The sequence below is a fragment of the Carassius auratus genome, chromosome 26, assembly GCF_003368295.1.
Source record: "Carassius auratus strain Wakin chromosome 26, ASM336829v1, whole genome shotgun sequence".
Lineage (NCBI taxonomy): Eukaryota > Metazoa > Chordata > Actinopteri > Cypriniformes > Cyprinidae > Carassius > Carassius auratus.
The window spans coordinates 22,580,649-22,598,115 of NC_039268.1; the positions used below are offsets into that span (position 1 = coordinate 22,580,649).

At 34.3% G+C, this 17,467-nt stretch overlaps 2 protein-coding genes across 3 annotated transcripts; one reads left to right on the forward strand and one right to left on the reverse strand.

The window, feature by feature from the left end:
• Positions 1-1,227: 1,227 nt before the first annotated feature.
• LOC113044654 (Golgi-associated PDZ and coiled-coil motif-containing protein-like) lies at positions 1,228-12,213 on the reverse strand. Of its 2 annotated transcripts, XM_026204814.1 has the most exons (9): positions 11,679-12,212; positions 7,936-8,100; positions 6,420-6,443; positions 4,421-4,596; positions 4,115-4,280; positions 3,166-3,261; positions 2,886-3,050; positions 2,293-2,464; positions 1,228-1,623 (listed from the first exon to the last, which is right to left on the reverse strand). In XM_026204814.1, exons 1-9 carry the CDS (start codon positions 11,958-11,960, stop codon positions 1,505-1,507), a joined length of 1,365 nt encoding a protein of 454 aa, XP_026060599.1. In that variant the 5' UTR covers positions 11,961-12,212; the 3' UTR covers positions 1,228-1,504. The 2 variants fall into 2 exon arrangements, with proteins under 2 accessions (XP_026060599.1, XP_026060600.1); XM_026204815.1 differs by lacking the exon at positions 6,420-6,443 and having other exon boundaries at positions 11,679-12,213.
• Positions 12,214-13,193: 980 nt separating this feature from the next.
• LOC113044821 (nephrocan-like) lies at positions 13,194-17,082 on the forward strand. The gene is made up of 3 exons (XM_026204986.1): positions 13,194-13,436; positions 14,484-15,385; positions 16,566-17,082. The coding sequence occupies exons 1-3, from the start codon at positions 13,242-13,244 to the stop codon at positions 16,963-16,965; spliced, it is 1,497 nt and encodes a 498-aa protein (XP_026060771.1). The 5' UTR covers positions 13,194-13,241; the 3' UTR covers positions 16,966-17,082.
• The last annotated feature ends 385 nt before the right edge of the window (positions 17,083-17,467 follow it).

A 17,467-nucleotide genomic window follows, 5' to 3' on the forward strand; every position in this document is an offset into this window, starting at 1 on the left:
TTCCGTGTAAAAATGCAAGTTCTCTAATAAGCTAATATCAGTATCTTTTCCTAAGACACTGTTAATACAGTAGGTTTTAATGGCACGAGATGGACATTGTTCAGAAAAGAGGTTTCAAAATACCTTGACAGATACATAAGGGTGGATATCATGAAAGCTGTCAAGAAATGTCTTGGTCACATTTCACCCTAAAAATAATAATAATAATAATATTAATAAAAAGATAAATTAATTTTAGGTACTTTATATATTTTTTTACATTGTGACATAATTATCATGAAAAATAGTATTTGTTTGTATTTATTATTCAATTGCCAGTAACATTTATTTTTGTAATGAATGTATTTAAATATAAAATAGCATGCTGCAATTATGAGGATTTTGTGCAAAAAAAAACAAAAAAAAAAAGAGATTATAATTTTTTTTTGGAATTTTGTGTAATTGTCCTGAAAATATATTTTTTGATATAGAAAATTGTTTAATTTAGTACCATTAATTATTATTGTTAATATTTTGCATTGTGCCATAATTTTGATGAGAAATAAAATAAGCACACTAACCTGTAACATTTCACTTTTAAGTATTTAATATTTCAATTAAAATTAAATTGTGTGGATTTGTATACATTTTTTTAGTTGAAATAAATATTGAAAAAGTAAGTGTCACTGTTAATTTGAGTAATGTTTGTCCTTAACTTGAAATACAAAACAAATTAACATTACAATGATTTTTGGTGTGTGTGTGTGTCAGGGGTATTTTACAAATAATGCCACAGAAAAGTAAAAAAAGAAAAAAAAAAAAATATTGTATTTATATATGGTAAATTGTGACCTGGATATCTTTTCTATGAAATTCACCCCAAAATTAATTCTAGATCAACTAAATGGCACTTCTCCACTTCTGTTCTTGAACTGTGCACTGTTAGTAAATCACGCCGTGTCATTTCTATTTCTGTCCCTGTCACCTACTGACCACCCTGTGTGCAAAACAGGAAGTAGCATCATCCCGTGGGCCTTTGTTTGGAGCATAACAGGATCACACTAAGCTAAAACAGAGAAGTTACAATAAAAACAACGTGCATACATTTTGAGCAAACAGTAACTCATTACTATATCCATCTGCTTCGGTACAAGAAGTGTGAATCATTAAAGTAGAAGCCCTACATTTGAGCTCATTTTCAGCTCTACTACAGAGCGTTACACAAAAGAGGAAGTCAAGAATCAAAACTCGTATACCATCACTTTACTCATCTACGTAAAATATTCATTTTGTCCCCTCGAGTGTTACTTTACAAGAACAGACCAAGATGGTGACGTGCATATGCAAACAATCCTTTGTGTCCACGGAGTAACAGTATGTCCTCTTCCCTCAGTGTTTCTCAGTGGTTCATCCATCTCCAGTGGACGTCGAAGCAGTCTGTTCTCCAAACGGCATAAAACAAGAAGATCTGGTATGTTACATAATTCTACAAGTGCAGTCTTAATCTCTTCTGGAGTCTGGAGATCTAGGAGGAACTCTCTGCAGACTCCGCGGTCTTGGAGGTCTTGTCATCTGAAAGACTTTCACTGGACAAGGCAGTATCTCCATTCTCTGTTCTGTTGTTCACTAAGTGCTTCCCTACAGCTGTAAGGAGGAAGAAAACAGTTAGTCGGTTTGGATAAACTTCACACTTTTCTTTAAACCATTAGATTTTGGCTTTTTATGATTAAATGGCTGCATAGGCTCTAATGATATAACTGCAACAGTGGTGTGGATTTTTTTTTAATGATAATTTGATGCAAGTATTAGACTTTACTAATACGTTTATAGCCATTTTTTTTATATTACTTCTTACGAACACATTTATAATGTTTCAAGTTGCATTTTAAACTAACTTTAATATAATTATTTATTATATTATCTATCAGTTCATTTATATTTATGTCTTATTGCCTGCATCAAAAATAAAAAATAAAATTAATGAAAATTTAAAATAGAATAATAATGTGTTCTGAACAACCATGAATAGACAATGAAAAATAGTATAAGCTGATGGCATATTTATAACTTTTTTTTTTTTTTTTTACATAGATTATGCATTCATATTCATATTTATTACTTTTATTTTATTATGTTATTTATTCATATTCACTGCCTTAGCATCAAATATAAATAACAAAATTTATTAAATAAATTACAATGCAATATTAATATATTATGAACAAATAAAGAATGAACAAGTTTGCACAGATTAATAAATGCTGTTAAAACTACTCTTTGATTGGAAGAGAATGAATTCATCAGTGCACTTGCCTTGTAGGGAAGCGGGGTCCGTGCCATTACTGTGACTGGCTCCTGATCCCTCCTCCAGCTCGTCCAGGTACAGACGGTAGCGGTGTCCGCTGTCATCTTCATACTCCACGTTCTCATCGTCAGAGTCCACCTCTGGAGCCACGTAAACCACCTCGAACTCAATTTCTCCCCGCTGCAGAACAACAACAACAACAACAACACTTCAGAAGATTTGCTCATGAGTCACATAAACCATTTTGGGTTCATCTATGATGCATTTTTTGTCATTTCAGAGCCTGACAGACCCAAGTCCTTATTTGCTTTTATTAAACTGAAAAGAGCGCCCACCTTTTGTGTTCAACAGAAAAGAAGTCAGATGGGTTTGGATCGACATGAGAGTGAAGAAATGACAATTTTTGACTGAACAATTCCATTAACAGGTATGTTCTCTTCAAACCGTTATTCATTACACTTCACAAGCCTAATTTAAGGGTATCTTAACCTTTGGGAGGTTCTCTGCAGGTGTTAGAATGGGATTGAAACATGCTTCTAATAAGAAGTTCTAGGTCACACATGCTAAGCCCTGATCTGACAGCTCCGTGCGTGTCCCTCACCTGCTGTGAGAGGATGGTGACGGCCTCTTTGTGCTTTGCATCCCTCAGGTTGATGTTGTTGACTGCTAAGATGGCATCTCCCACATGCAGTCCTCCGCAGCGCTCTGCAGGCTGAGTGGGGTGGATTTCAGAGATGAGGATGGGAACGCCGTGCTCTTTCCCGCCCTGTAATGATTCCAATGCAAACATCAAATCAGGACTTTGATCTTGGAACATACAGTGATTCATCCATTGAAACCAGATGAATTAGCCTGCGTATAAAATCAAGGGTTGAACTCACAGTAATAGAGATGCCAAGTCCTTCATGATCTTCTTTGGTCAAAACCACTTTGCGTATAGGGCCAACTCCCTGAGTCTTTTTCAGAGAATCTGTGTTCTTCAGAGGTTAAGGTAGAGAAGACATAATCAAGGGTGAATCACAGGCAAATGGTCGTAGTTCACCACAATATCAATATCAATATCACAATATATTTATTTATAGTGCATTTAAATAATTAAGCTTGTGTCATAGCATATTATATTGTTTATAATATTATACTATTTATATTGTGACATTATTTTCATATTTATAGTGGCCAGCTGTACTGTGGAAAAATCTCATTCTTGTGACTGGCATTATATGGTATATATATTTAAAATATATTAAAACAACATTTTAAAGACTAATATTTAAGTCCATATAAATTGTAAAATATATACAAAATCTTAAATTTATATTTAAAATATATTTTATATAAATATATAAACAAGTAAATATGGAAATTTAAATATTTTATTTTTTTCATTCTTAAATGTCAGTGCAGAACAGAAATCTTAATGGGGGTTAACATTTAATTAAACTTTTAGTTGTTTAAATCTTAATATAATTATTTTAGTTTCATTAATGAACTACTATATTTTGTATTTTTATATTTTAATTTAAGTTTTTTGTAATTTTGTTTATTTTAGTACTTAAAACTGAAAAAAAAAACGTTAATTATATAAACTATTTTTGTAAAAAAAATAATTTAAATTTAGTTTTATTTGAAGTAATGAATTATGAGTTTACTTTTAGTTAAATAAATAAACAGCAGATATAAGAAATTACATTTTTAACTTCTGATTTTGGGGTGAAATTTCAATATCATTCTCTTGTTTTACTCTGATATCTCTCAAGGAAATTAGTATGCCTTCTGTTTGCAGTTTTCCCAAGTGTTTAAGAAGTAAATGAACTGAATGTGCCGTCTTACATGCCCCACGGGTGATGGCAAGGGTTTTTTGGGATCGTTGCGCCCCCTGCAGGCTCGGATCACTGTTTTGTGGCGGTGCAGGTGAATCTCAGCTTCAAGCTGGTTCCACAGCTTGTCATGAGCTGGTCCTTTCATGTCTCGCCCGAGCAGCTGGATCTGTTGCACCCTGAACACAATGAAAAGAGTATTCTGGTTTATACTGAAACCCAGAACTCTGTGCCAGTCTTGACTCTTTGTGTGGATGAAATCGCCACATGAAACCCACATAATGGTCATTAAGAACAGAAGAATAATGCTGTCTCTTACCTCCCAGCCAGCTCTTTGTCCAGATACTTGGCTGCCAGTCTGGCTCCGTACACCTCGGCCTGTAGTACTGCGATGTGCCTGCGGAGGGCCTCGTTCTCTTTCTTCAACATCTTCACCTCTGCCTCCAACTTGGCCTCCTTCACTTTCTCTTTCTTACTGGCCTCCAGTTCCTTCTCCTGTGACATGTAATCAAACAAAGACAAGAGGTGAGCAGTTGTGCGCCAATCCTCTGACCATGTGTGCATACTGATACAAGTCTGTTAATAACAGGTCACATTAAATCTCTGTCATTAACAGGCTGCTGCCCAATAGGACTAGAAACAGAAAACCTGCATCATCACAAAAAATAGAGCTTCACAACAGTGCATATGACAAGTAAAGTGAGATCACAAGACAAACAACCACTCTAGCTTAAACATACCACTAAATGTGTGCACATATACTACAGAATTGTAACAAATGTAGATTTAACATCACAATTACTACAAGTTGGGGGTGGGCGATATACCGATGGACACGATTATCAGTTTAAATTTGTCAAGAAGAAGGTAGAGATTTTGAACTATCGTCTCTATCGCGGTTACACGCTCACACAACATTAATGTGCCACATGGTCAAGAAAACAGTTACCATTTGAGCATATTTTCAAGCATTGCGGTTTTAAAACAAGTGATTTTATAACTCATTTCGCTATATTCATTACACGTGCATGTAAAGACTGCGATCATGCAGCGGGGGATGTATTTTGGCCGCTTTTGTCACATTGAACGCTTAAATACACACACTTGTATTTGTCAAAATGACATTTTTTGCAATTATTCTCATACACAATAATATAGATCGTACGTGAAAGTAAAAACCTGAGAAAGAAAATGCGTGTAGCAGTCTATTGGATCCGGGTTGCTCTTAAAGTGACCGCAGTCTAATATTTCTGCTTATGTTAATCAAACAACAAAAGAGAGAAAATCTCTCACTGCTCTAGACTTAATAACTTTCCTAACTTTAATAAGAATAAATATATTTAATTTACACAGTGAAGAATATGCAGTGTTTTTATACATTTGATTACTTTACACAATATATGTAAATTTTCTTTATTTGTTCTACTGGAATTTTGTCGTCCTATTGACTGTAATTACTTATTTAAACGCTTGTTGTCAGTGAGTTTGTGGTTGTTTGTTTTTCTTAGGCGTGTATTATAGTCATAATGACAATCAACAATTCTGAAATTTCTATGGTATCAAACTTTTTTATATCATAAAGTCCTTATTTAAATCAAAAATAACTATATCATGATGTGTGTATCATTATCGTAAAATAAAATGACTCGTATTGTGATATAAGATTTTGGTCCTATCGCCCACCTCTTCTACTAGATTACCAGTAGTGTGAAATTAAGCCACTTAAATGGCATCTCTTCATTTGTTACAACCCCTGGAGTGGAAAAAAGACACATCTAGCTTTAGCTATGTACCAGCATTGAACTTCAGGGCTGATATCGATCGGCTTGTATGAATGATTAAAGCTGCGGTCACGTTAGCGATATTTTGGTGAAATTTCACAGACATAAAAGGTCTATTTTCCAAATTTTAGTGAGTCATTTTCAAACAAAGCAGCTTTCTCTTGTCAATGTGATGAATTTGAGCAATATCTGTGAAGGAACAGTTTCATTCTCATGCAAAACTCTGCTGATTTAAAATACTGGATATAGCCCAGAAATTTCACGCAACACCAGTAAATGACCACACCTTGAGAGCATGTGGTGGCCGATACAGATTCTTTTGCTTTTTCATTATAACCCCAACAGCTGGGTCACTTTTTCAATGAATAATGTATCGGCTACCAATATATCACTCACCTCTAGCAGTTAATCTACTAGTACACAAAAAGAGCATAGTTCTTTACTAGGGATGGTTAAAACAGACAGCAGCAGCATTAACAGAGGGAAAAAGTGGAGTTAGACAGGACACACACAGACTCAAAACAATGCAAAACTTACCTTGTCCTCCACTGAGGGAACAGGCTTAAGATTGAGAAGAAAAACAGAGGGTCAGAGGTTAGGGAGACAGGGTTAAACAGAAAGGACAGTTACAGACGCATCAACGCTCATCCTTACATCATTAGGTTAAGTCAGGAAGACACAGAGCAGAGTGCCAACCCAACCAGAGCCTGTTAGTGTTTATTACAGCTAATTATACAAAGATACTGCTATTACGACACCATCGAATGTCACAGCTACGCTACACAGTCAAAAGTATGTAGACACACATACTAATTAGTGGACTGAGCTATTGCAGTCACCTCTTTAATGATGGCTGGATAAACTGAAGCATACAGCCATGTAATCTCTGTAGTCGGCTTGTCAGATTTGTGCCATCAACGTATTTCAAATAAAAAAAGTATTTCAAATAAAAGCTATTCTTTTTAACTATTTATTCAACAAATATTCCCAAAACAAAATGCATCATTTATCACGTTTTGATCATTTGATTTTCTAATATGAATGCTGATGATGTTGAAAATTCATCTTTGCATCATAGGAATAAATTAGATTTTAAAACATTAAAATAGAAAAATGTTATTTTAAATTGCTATAATATTTATAATATTTTATTACTTTTTTTCTGTATTTTAAGCCAATAAATTCAGACTTGGTGAGCATAAGAGACTTCGCTTTTAGAAATCTTACCAACCCCAAATGTTTGACCAATACTTGGATATGGATATTGGATATTCAATTGTGCATGTTCTTTCACCATTTTTACATTTCAATTATCTTTTCCATTACCAAGCACTCAATTTAATACTTAAAAATGTGAGTAACTTAATAACACTGTTAAATGTAATCTATAGCTAAATTAATATCCTCAAATCTCTAAATTAATATGTTTTTTCAATTCTCAATATTTCATAATCATTTTTCATTCAGTTAGGTTAGCTTTTAAGGTTTTATTTGTAATTTCTTTAGACAAAATCTTGGTGAATGGTTGTTGGTTGTAACAAGAAAACAGTTATTGGCTTATCTAATATTTGCATACTGTGTAACATGAATTCACACATAGGGTTTTCTCTTGGAATCAAAGTTCCAGAGAAAGGAAGACTAATCCTAAAGCACACAATGATAGTCTATGGTTTGTTTGCTAAATGCCATGGCAAAAGTCCTGCATGCAAAGCAGGCTGCTGATTCATCTAGCAATCCTTTTTAGATGGGTCTGGAATAACTTGATCAGCCTGATCGATATCCCACTCAACTAGTTAGACTAACATCACTTCTAGGCCTGACACTTTCAGCGTCACATCGAATGAAAAGATTTCCCAAAGGAGTGAAGGCCATTATAATCCACATTAATTATGATAGTTTTGGAATGAGATGTTCTGTGTCTACATACTTTTGACCACATAATGAGTTGAAGATCCAAGTGGCCTTAATGCTAAGATATTAAACTAGGTGTCCTACAAGCCAGTTTTCTTTAACTCATCTAGATTTAAACCTAGGAATCTGGTACTGTGCCCACCATCCTGTCCTTGATGGAGTCCGAGTCGACCGCCTGTCCGCCTTTGGCTTGGAGTTTGAGCTGCATGGCATGGAGCTGAAGAAGCTGTTCGTGAACCTCCTTCTCCACCACAGTCTTCTCAGCCTGGACATCTGTCAGCTCTGACCGCAGGTCCACCAGCTGAGCCTGAAGCGCACACACACACACACACACAGAGAGAGAGAGAGAGAGTATAACTAGCCATCCAAGAATAATGCATCATGCTGAGATTTGTGCTGACTCAAGTAGTGTCTGTGTGTGAAGTATTGACCATCCGTCTCCACTCCAGAATGGAGCAGATTTACAGATTAATAATGAAAATATAAAGTATGAAAATTAAGACAAATGTTTATACTCCTAACCGAGTCAAACCAAAAGGAAGACTGCAATGTGTGGCTTTCTGAGGCACTAGCAATTAGTGCAAGTCTTCTGGCACGTTGAGCCAAGCTGAGATGAGAAAAAAAAAACTCTAGTTCGATTCCAGTTTGCAACAGTGTTTTTAAAGGAATAGTTCATCCGTCAATTTTGACAACTTTAAAGGCAAATTCTTTTCAGAATTTAGATTTTTATTGCACCCTCAGATTCCAGATTTTCAATATCTCGGCCAAATAAATGTCCTATCCTAACAACATACAACAATGAAAAGCTTATTTATTCTGCTTTCAGATAAATCTAAACTTTTAACTAAATGTATTTTTAATTGACACTCATTACTGATTTTGTGGTCCACGGTCACATTTTCATTGCTGGGTGAACTGTTCCTTTGTGAAGAGAGGACAGAAAACTGAACATTTGCTCATATCCTTGATGATATTTCTTTAACTCATACTGAGGAGTTAGTACAGACGATTTTAACGATGTCCTAACTCTGTTTCTGGACCTTGAAAGTTTCAGTTGCACTGCGGTCTATGCAGGGTCAGAAAGCTCTTCAGATTTCATCATAAATATCTTAATTTGTGTTCCAAAGATGAACGTAGGTCTTACGGGGTTTGGAACGGCATTAGAGTAATTAATGAGAGAATTTGGATCTTTGGGTGCACTATCGCTTTAAATTTCCTCTTTCTAATGTTTCCGCTTCCCTTCAGAAGAGCATACTCTCATCTGACATACTCATTAACAATCACAGCCGTGATGAATATCAGAAGGCCCTGTAGAATTAGAAAGCAGCTCAATCCTCCAGCATCTCAGCCTCTTAGGAAGGCAAGCTGCATCAAGGACAGATATAAAAGTCCTCTCGTAGAAAGACTACTCTTTATTTATGCGCCTAATCTATGCTGGATAGCCAAGGTTACTGAAGGACTCTCATATTTAGCAGTAACTCAGCAGAGAAGGTTCAAACTTTATTAAAAACTTTATTGTTTCAGGCCAAGACTTTTCATACAGTGGCAGCCCTCAGAGAGGGTGTTTGGTACAGATATTTGGGTGGATCCTTTGGAAAATTACATCACCGGAGTAGTTTTTTAAGTCAGCCTGAAATCAAAATGAACCCTATTTATGACCCTTTCTTCATGACCAATCCCCCGCAAATTACATTACACAAATTTAATGATTAAACAATGCAGTTTTTATGTTGACTATAAGTAGTATATTTACTAACAAATATGTACTATTGTGCTTCCATGTTGCATGTTAATTAAAGCACCTCCACTTAAAACATAATTTGAAACTACAAAAATATAAGAAATAAATGTTATAGACTAGATGACTGATCAACCTTCCCTATTAAATGTCAAGTTTCTTTGCAATGCATCACATTACGCAACTGTAATGAGAAGTCAGTTTATTGCTGACCTCAAGTCATAATGTCGGTGTATTTTCTAACAAAGACGTACTATGGTACTACAGTGTTGTTGTTGTTGTTTTTGGACCCCGAGTGCTAAGGGTTTTGGACAAGTGCCATGTTAATACCATGACTGTAACCAAGTGTCATCGAAATAGTACCTTCATTGTGCAACAGTACCACCACAGTACCTTTTTAGGAAGGAAGCTGTAATCTTCACGGTCACATCCAACCCTCCTCTTGTACAGCAGGGGGTTTTATCAAGTTGTGTGTTAATCTGCTCTGCTCAGCAGCGCCAGCCAAGAGGTAGGTGCATGGGCAACCTCCTCACCTGCTAAACTACCTTTTCAGAAAGAAATCCAGCCTCCCACACACGCAAAGCATTGAGTCAGTGCAGTGAAGAACCTGTTATTTTGAATTTTATCTCCTGGACTCAAGTGATTCCTCCACAGGAAAGACGATTCATTTCCCATATGGAAGATAATACTGCTTTTCAAATTGGACTGTGAGCTTTGATAAAGAGTCATTAACAGATTTGAAAAGTGGTGGGAAAAGCAGATTACCGAGCTGGTCTCCTGAGAAACCTGAATCTACCAACACACAGACAAGATGCCAATTATCCAGACTGTGCGACAGAAAAAGACAGCTGAGCTCAACAGCAACAGTACTTAATACAAACATGACCTGGCACATAAGTGGTCATTTATGTGATGCAATGCAGTCATTTTAAACAGAAGAATGACCAGTGTCTGGCATTGGCTGGCTAAGCAGGCCTAACAGGTTTTTCTATGCTGTCCTCCTAGTTTTGTGACTCCTCGGTTTGCACCAGATTCAAAGCATTTCGAGTGGATGAAGAAATCTGCTTCTGAATTGGCAACTTTTTATGTTTGTTTATGCAGCTGACATCCAGACACAGCCATCTGTGTGTCCCGAGAAAAATGAAAGAACAAAACAACAAATGCACAGTTGCATTATTTATCAGACAGCCTACATGAAGTGACAAGTAGTTTGAAGGGAACAAGGGCCATTCAGTGACCTGAGTTAACAGTTTTCAGCCTATACAGTTTATTTTGGCAATACAAAGAAGCTCATTTTCCAAATATGACCTATTCATATTTAAAACTATTGCTCTAAATATGTACAAGACTCATGATATCTTGCTTTGCGTAGGGGTTCTGATCACCATGTTGGGTTTATTGTGTGATAATAACCAGATTAACTGTACTTTAGGCCTTACTTATTGACAAAAGGCACCGCACTGTAATTACGCCTCAGATTTAGAGTAATCTTTTAAGTTGTGTCACATGGAAGGAAAAGCTATAACAACTATAACATTATTAAAACAGAACAGCAAGATTCAAATCAATAATTCAGAATGCAAATGATGTACTATTGCCATCTATACTATTTCGACATTATAGAGAAGTGTAAATGTCAGGGTTCCCATCCCTTATTGCATAAGATTTTTCTAGGAATTCCTGGTTATAGAGAAGTGATTCTTTTTTCATTGATTTCTCAATCAAACGGAACAATTTATAGCTAATGAAGTGTTGCAGTATTGCAATTCACACACACACACAAATAAAAATATAAATAAATCCATGACTTTTCCACGACTGGAAATTACACTTCAAAAAGTTTCCAAGTTTTCCAAGACTATGGGAACCCCGATCCAAGTTTACATAGTATTTTTTGTTAGTGTAGATTAAAATAAAAAAATTACCTCAATATTCATATCCTATCCATATTCTATTTTACTAAAACAAAATAAAAATAATTTATTAAAGACTAACAGCCATCTATTTACTCCGATAATATGTTACTAGTTATTCAGTCCTCAACATTCACAGCCGAAAAGTTCACAAAACAAAGCATACATTAACAGTAACGTTACACCAACTTTGTCTAGAGACTTTGTAGGAGAATGTCCATCTATGTTCCTCACCTCTAGTTTGTGGTTGAGCTGAAACATGGTTTGGGATTTATGACACAGCTGAGCAAAACACGAGCTGAGGCTGGTCATCTTCTGACGGCCCTCATACGTGATGTCAGCCTGATCTGGGTCGATCTCTCCCAGCAACAGATCCACGTCCACAAACGCTTTGTCAAACTCCTTCTCCAGCACCTCGAGCCATCGGAACATGGACATACCGGAGCCGGGAGTCGCGGCGGGACCGGGAGAGAGGGCCGAGCCCGGGGAGACAGCACCGCCAGCAGACGCAGACATGTTGAACCACGGATATAAGAAGAACACACAGATAACCTGAAATGTAGTCCTTTACTCAGTGCGATCACTTGCCGATTAAGTTATATTAACAGCAGACTTCGGGTGTTACAGAAAGTAAGACTGATGTTTTGTTGGCGTGTTTTCCGTACTCTCATCTGACCAGGAAATCCGAGAGCGAACAAGTCAAGCGTGGATCGATTAGTTTGGTCTGCCACACGATGGGGCCATGGTGCCCGTCAATGAAGAAGGCTGTCGATTGACGAGCGATTCGATTAATGAGTGCTTCGTGGGAATATATATATGTGTGTATATATATATATGTATATATATATATATATATGTGTGTGTGTATGTGTATGTGTATGTGTATGTGTGTGTGTGTGTATGTGTATGTGTATGTATGTGTATTTATATGTATGTGTATGTGTATGTATGTGTATGTATGTGTATGTATGTATATGTATGTTTATGTATGTATGTATATATATATATATATATATATATATATATATACATATATATACGTATATATATATATATATATATATATATATATATATATATATATATATATGTATATACGTATATACGTATATATGTATATATATATATATATATATATATATATATATATATATATATATATATACATATATATATATGTATATGTGATAATTAAACATTATTAAATGTTACATTTTATATTTGGCTCAAAAACCTGAGATGTGATTATTTGCTGCACCACCCAACCTTTTTGAATTAAATAATTTTTTGTATATATTTTTTTTTACTTTTAGAAATTGAAGTTATATATATATATTATTCAGTAATGAAGTCCACATTCAATGTTGTTGTTTTTTTATTAGATTTATAGCAACAACAAAAATAATAAAAAAAAAATGATGAAGTCAATAAATGTTGGTAGTTTAATCAAGTACTCCCAAATATAAGATTTTTTCTACATTTCAGGTTTTAAAACTTCATTTTGTAATGTTAATATTAATGGGTGCAAAGAGAGGCCAAATAATTTATCCATAAGAACTGCATTTATTTAAAAGAATAGGACAAACAGAAACAAACAGACAGGACACTCGATCACTGATATGCCAGTTCCTTGCTGGTGTCGAATTTGTTTTCTGACCAAGATAATGATCTCAGCCATTGTTCCAAATAAAGCAAAGGAGTCTTATTCCCACAAGCGTGAATCTGCCTCAGCTATTTAAGCCTCAGACGCTCAAAATGCTTCTTCAGCACACAGGTGTGTGACGCTGTTTTCTCAGAATGATGATATTCTGCCTTTTTCTGTGTGTCTCACTCTACAGTCAACATGGCCACTGCAGCTACATCTGTCCAAAAAACTGCATCTGTGAGCAAGCAAGCTCACTGCAGTGTTTCAGGGCTCAGGCTGTACCACCAGTCGTCTCAAACAACCTGAAGAAAATACACCTGGGATACAGTCACCTCAAAGAGCTGAAGGTACTGTACTTTTTTGTTTGTTCTTTACTGATGTTATTTTGCTGTTTAGAATTAAAGCATTCATTCATTCACTACCAGTGGATGAAATATTTGTTAATTTTCCTGTTTTATGGTTAAATGTGTCACAGTACATAGGCAACACTGGCAGTCAGTTCATAATTCCAGAATGTCTTTCTCTTATTTATTTATTTCATTTATTCTTTGTTGATTTTATATTGCTGTTCAGGATTAAAACATTGATTCATTCATTCCTAATGGATGAACTCTTTTTTTTTTTCTTGTTAATTTTGCTGTTTTACTTTAAAATTTGTCACATTACAGAGGTAAAATTGGTTCAATTCATAATTCCAGAATGTCTTTCTCTCGGTTTTATTTTTTACGTCTTTATACTGTAATGTTTCTTTAATTAAATTAATATTTTTTTATTTATATTATATCAGATGGTTTTAAACAGATTTGTTTATTTATTAATTCCCAGTGGACAAAAATCTTATTTTTTTTCTTATAGAATATCCTAGTATGTTCTTTATTTATTAGTTATTTATTTTAATAGCCTATGATTTTAAAAAGATTGATTGATTACTTATTAATTCCCAGGGTATTATTATTATTATTATTATCATTTATACCCTGTCTTACTTTCAAATGTCACATTACAGATGTCAAATTTGTAGTGAATTTGAACATTTCAAGATACCTTTCTCTTTGTTACACTTTTTTACAATGTGATTTTTCTCTTATTAAAGTTTATATTATTATTATTATTATATAGTATTTTATATTGGTTGATTTTAAATATATTTATTTATTCCCAGTGGATGAAATAATTTTTTCTTTGTAAATATCTGTTTGTTTGGTTTTTGTTGTTGTTATTTTTTAGCTTTTTTATGTGTCACATTACAGATTGAGAATGCCTTTCTCTTATTTAATTTTTGTTCAATTATTTTTGTACCATGTGATCTTTCTTTAATTAAAGTTTTGATTATTATTATTCGAGCATTCTCAGTGCCTATTATATTGATTTTAAACAGACTGTGTTATTTATAGGTCAGAGATTTTTCTGGTTTGCCAGGACTTGAAGAAGTGGTTCTGTCGTCTGGTGGGATCGAGCAGATCGACGCCAATGTGTTCAGATCTCACATGTTGTTAAGAACTCTGGACCTTCAGAAAAACAAGTTAAGACAGCTTCCCCATGGCTTGCCCTCTGGCCTGGAGATCCTTCATTTAGGTCACAACAGGATACACAGCCTTCAAGAGTTGCCCCTGGAGGGCCTCAAGAAGCTGCGGGTCCTGAACCTCCAGAATAACCAGATTAACACTTTACGCACAAACACCCTAACATTACTCCAGAGGCTTGAGTGTCTTTATCTGGATGGAAATCAAATCGAATCAATACATGGCACCCCCAGGTTGCCCTTACTCAATTTGCTTAGCATGGGAAACAACAGGATCTCCTCCATATCATCAACCTTCTTCTCTTCGCTGCAGCTTCTAAAAACATTGGATTTGTCTTCAAACCGCTTCACCAAAGTCCCTCATGGTCTTCCTCAGTCTCTGGTTCATCTGAACTTGGACAGGAATCAGATTCGATCGCTGAGAAATCGTGACATGTCCCAGCTGCACAACCTCATTACCCTTTCTGTCAGCTCTAACAGGCTAGTGTCAGTGGACGGGGGTCTTCGCCTGCCTAATCTCTCTGTGTGCGAGTTGGCAGGAAACCAGCTACGAATGCTGCCTGCTAGATTGACCTCTAAACTCGAGAAGCTGGACTGCAGGCAGAACAATATCCAGGAAGTCACTTTCCAACAGCTAGCAGGAATGAAACTACTGAAACATCTCTTTTTGGAAAACAACTCCATCCAAAACTTTGAAGCCAATGCCCTTAAAAACTGCATTCAACTAACCAGCCTGGCGTTAGAACAGAATCTGCTTTCTGCTATTCCTCATGGGTATGTGCATTTTTTTTTCTACTTAATGTATTGTTATTTGTTTGATTTCCTCTGACATAAACTAAAATTCCATCTGTGTTTTTAGTATAATTGAAATCATAGTTTTTATTAACATCTTGATATTAATATTAACTAGTATGATTAATATTAATTACTATTAATATTTAAATTAAATATTTTAATTTCAATTTTATTCATTTTGATGTTTTTGCCTTTTTTTATAGTTTTTACATAGTAACATTTATTTTATTTTAGTAAAGTTTATGAGTTTATGCATTTATTTATGCATTTATTCATGAGTTTATGCATTTGTTTATTAATGCATTTTTTCATGAGTTTATGTATTTGTTTATCTATGCATTTATTTACGCATTAATTTATGCATTAATTTATGAGTTTATGCATTTGTTTATTTATGCATTTAAGTATTTATGCATTTATTCATGAGTTTATGCATTTGTTTATTTATGCATTTATTTATGAGTTTATGCATTTGTTTATTTATGCATTTATTTACGCATTCATTTATGCATGCATTACAAATTAATATGCACATTTATTTACGAGTTTACACTTTTATTTATTCATTTATTTACACATTAATTTACACATTTTTGTACAGTTTATATTGTGAAGTTTATTTCATTTATGAGTTTAGGTATTTGTTTAATTATGCATTTATTTATACCTTAATTTACACATTTATTCATGAGTTTATGCATTCGTTTTTTTTTGCATTAATTTACACATTTATTTATGCATTTATGTATTTATGCATTTATTCATGACTTTATGCATTTGTTTATTTATGCATTTATTTATGAGTTTATGCATTTGTTTATTTATGCATTTATTTACGCATTAATTTATACATTTTTGTACAGTTTATACATACGTTTATTTTATTTATGAGTTCATGTATTTGTTTAATTATGCATTTATTTATACCTTAATTTACACATTTATTCATGAGTTTATGCATTCGTTTTTTTTGCATTAATTTACACATTTATTTATGCATTTATTTATGCATACATTTACTGTTTTTATGCATGTGTTTGTTTATTTATGCTTTTATCAGACTGAATATGATGTGATTAATTGGTCATGTTACATGCTTCAATAATCTCTTGATAACTGTTTCTATTAATCAGTTATATTAATATTCTTTTTATACCAGGCTTCCTGAGACACTGGTCCGTTTGGATCTGAAGGGGAACAACATTGGCACAATACATGAGCGTGAGCTGAAGCCTCTCAGGCGACTTCAGGTGTTAAATCTGCGCAACAACAAACTCTCCACCCTGCCTGCATTGAACCTACCAAAACTAAAAGTTCTATATTTGGATGGAAACCCATGGCAGTGCAACTGTGAACTCATCAATGTCAAAAAGGCCCTTTTAGCAAAGGATGTGGAAATCAGGCCTGATTTCTGTAGCGAACCTGTTCATAAATCTCTTGATGAATGGCGAGCTTATGTACTGGCAAAAGATATCTGTCAGAAGCAGACCAGAGATTTGTTATTGGAGAGCCAAACTGAACACACAGACAATGAGGAATATGATGAATATGATTTGTAAATGTAATGTGACATTGCAATGTTGTTCTGTCTCTCTGCATGCTTTATTTCTATTTTCACCCCTTATAGAATGAACAATAAATTTAATCTTGTCCAGTAATGGGCAACGCCAGTGATATGGATACAATAAAATAAAATAAATTGTATTTGGCTTGGAAAATATAGTTTTGTTTAATTAAACTCCAGAAATAAATCAGATAAAAAAACAGACTCATAAAAATTAATTTCAAATTAATTTGATAAAAACTTCAATTGTTACTGTATTATAGTTTAATAAAATATTTATATAAAATGCATCAACATTAAATTAAAATATATATTAATTATCGTTTTATAGTTGCAATGTTGATGCATTTAACAGTGGCTACTAGTAGTAACGTTACGTGTTAAAAAAGTTTTAATCCTATCATCAAACAGATTCAAATATGTCCTTCAATAAAACGTTTTCTATATTATATGACGCTGAGATAAATGCGAAATGTATATTTGAAGTAAACAAATTT

Excerpts from the sequence above, each read along its gene's own strand:
- LOC113044654 (XM_026204814.1), bottom strand. The coding sequence starts at position 11,960 with ATGTCTGCGTCTGCTGGCGGTGCTGTCTCCCCGGGCTCGGCCCTCTCT. Across the intron at positions 4,281-4,420 it reads GACAAAGAGCTGGCTGGGAG|GGTGCAACAGATCCAGCTGC; the intron begins GTAAGAGACAGC and ends CATTGTGTTCAG. Across the intron at positions 3,262-4,114 it reads TGCCATCACCCGTGGGGCAT|AACACAGATTCTCTGAAAAA; the intron begins GTAAGACGGCAC and ends TAACCTCTGAAG.
- LOC113044821 (XM_026204986.1), top strand. The coding sequence starts at position 13,242 with ATGATGATATTCTGCCTTTTTCTGTGTGTCTCACTCTACAGTCAACAT. Across the intron at positions 13,437-14,483 it reads GTCACCTCAAAGAGCTGAAG|GTCAGAGATTTTTCTGGTTT; the intron begins GTACTGTACTTT and ends TGTTATTTATAG. Across the intron at positions 15,386-16,565 it reads CTTTCTGCTATTCCTCATGG|GCTTCCTGAGACACTGGTCC; the intron begins GTATGTGCATTT and ends TTTTTATACCAG.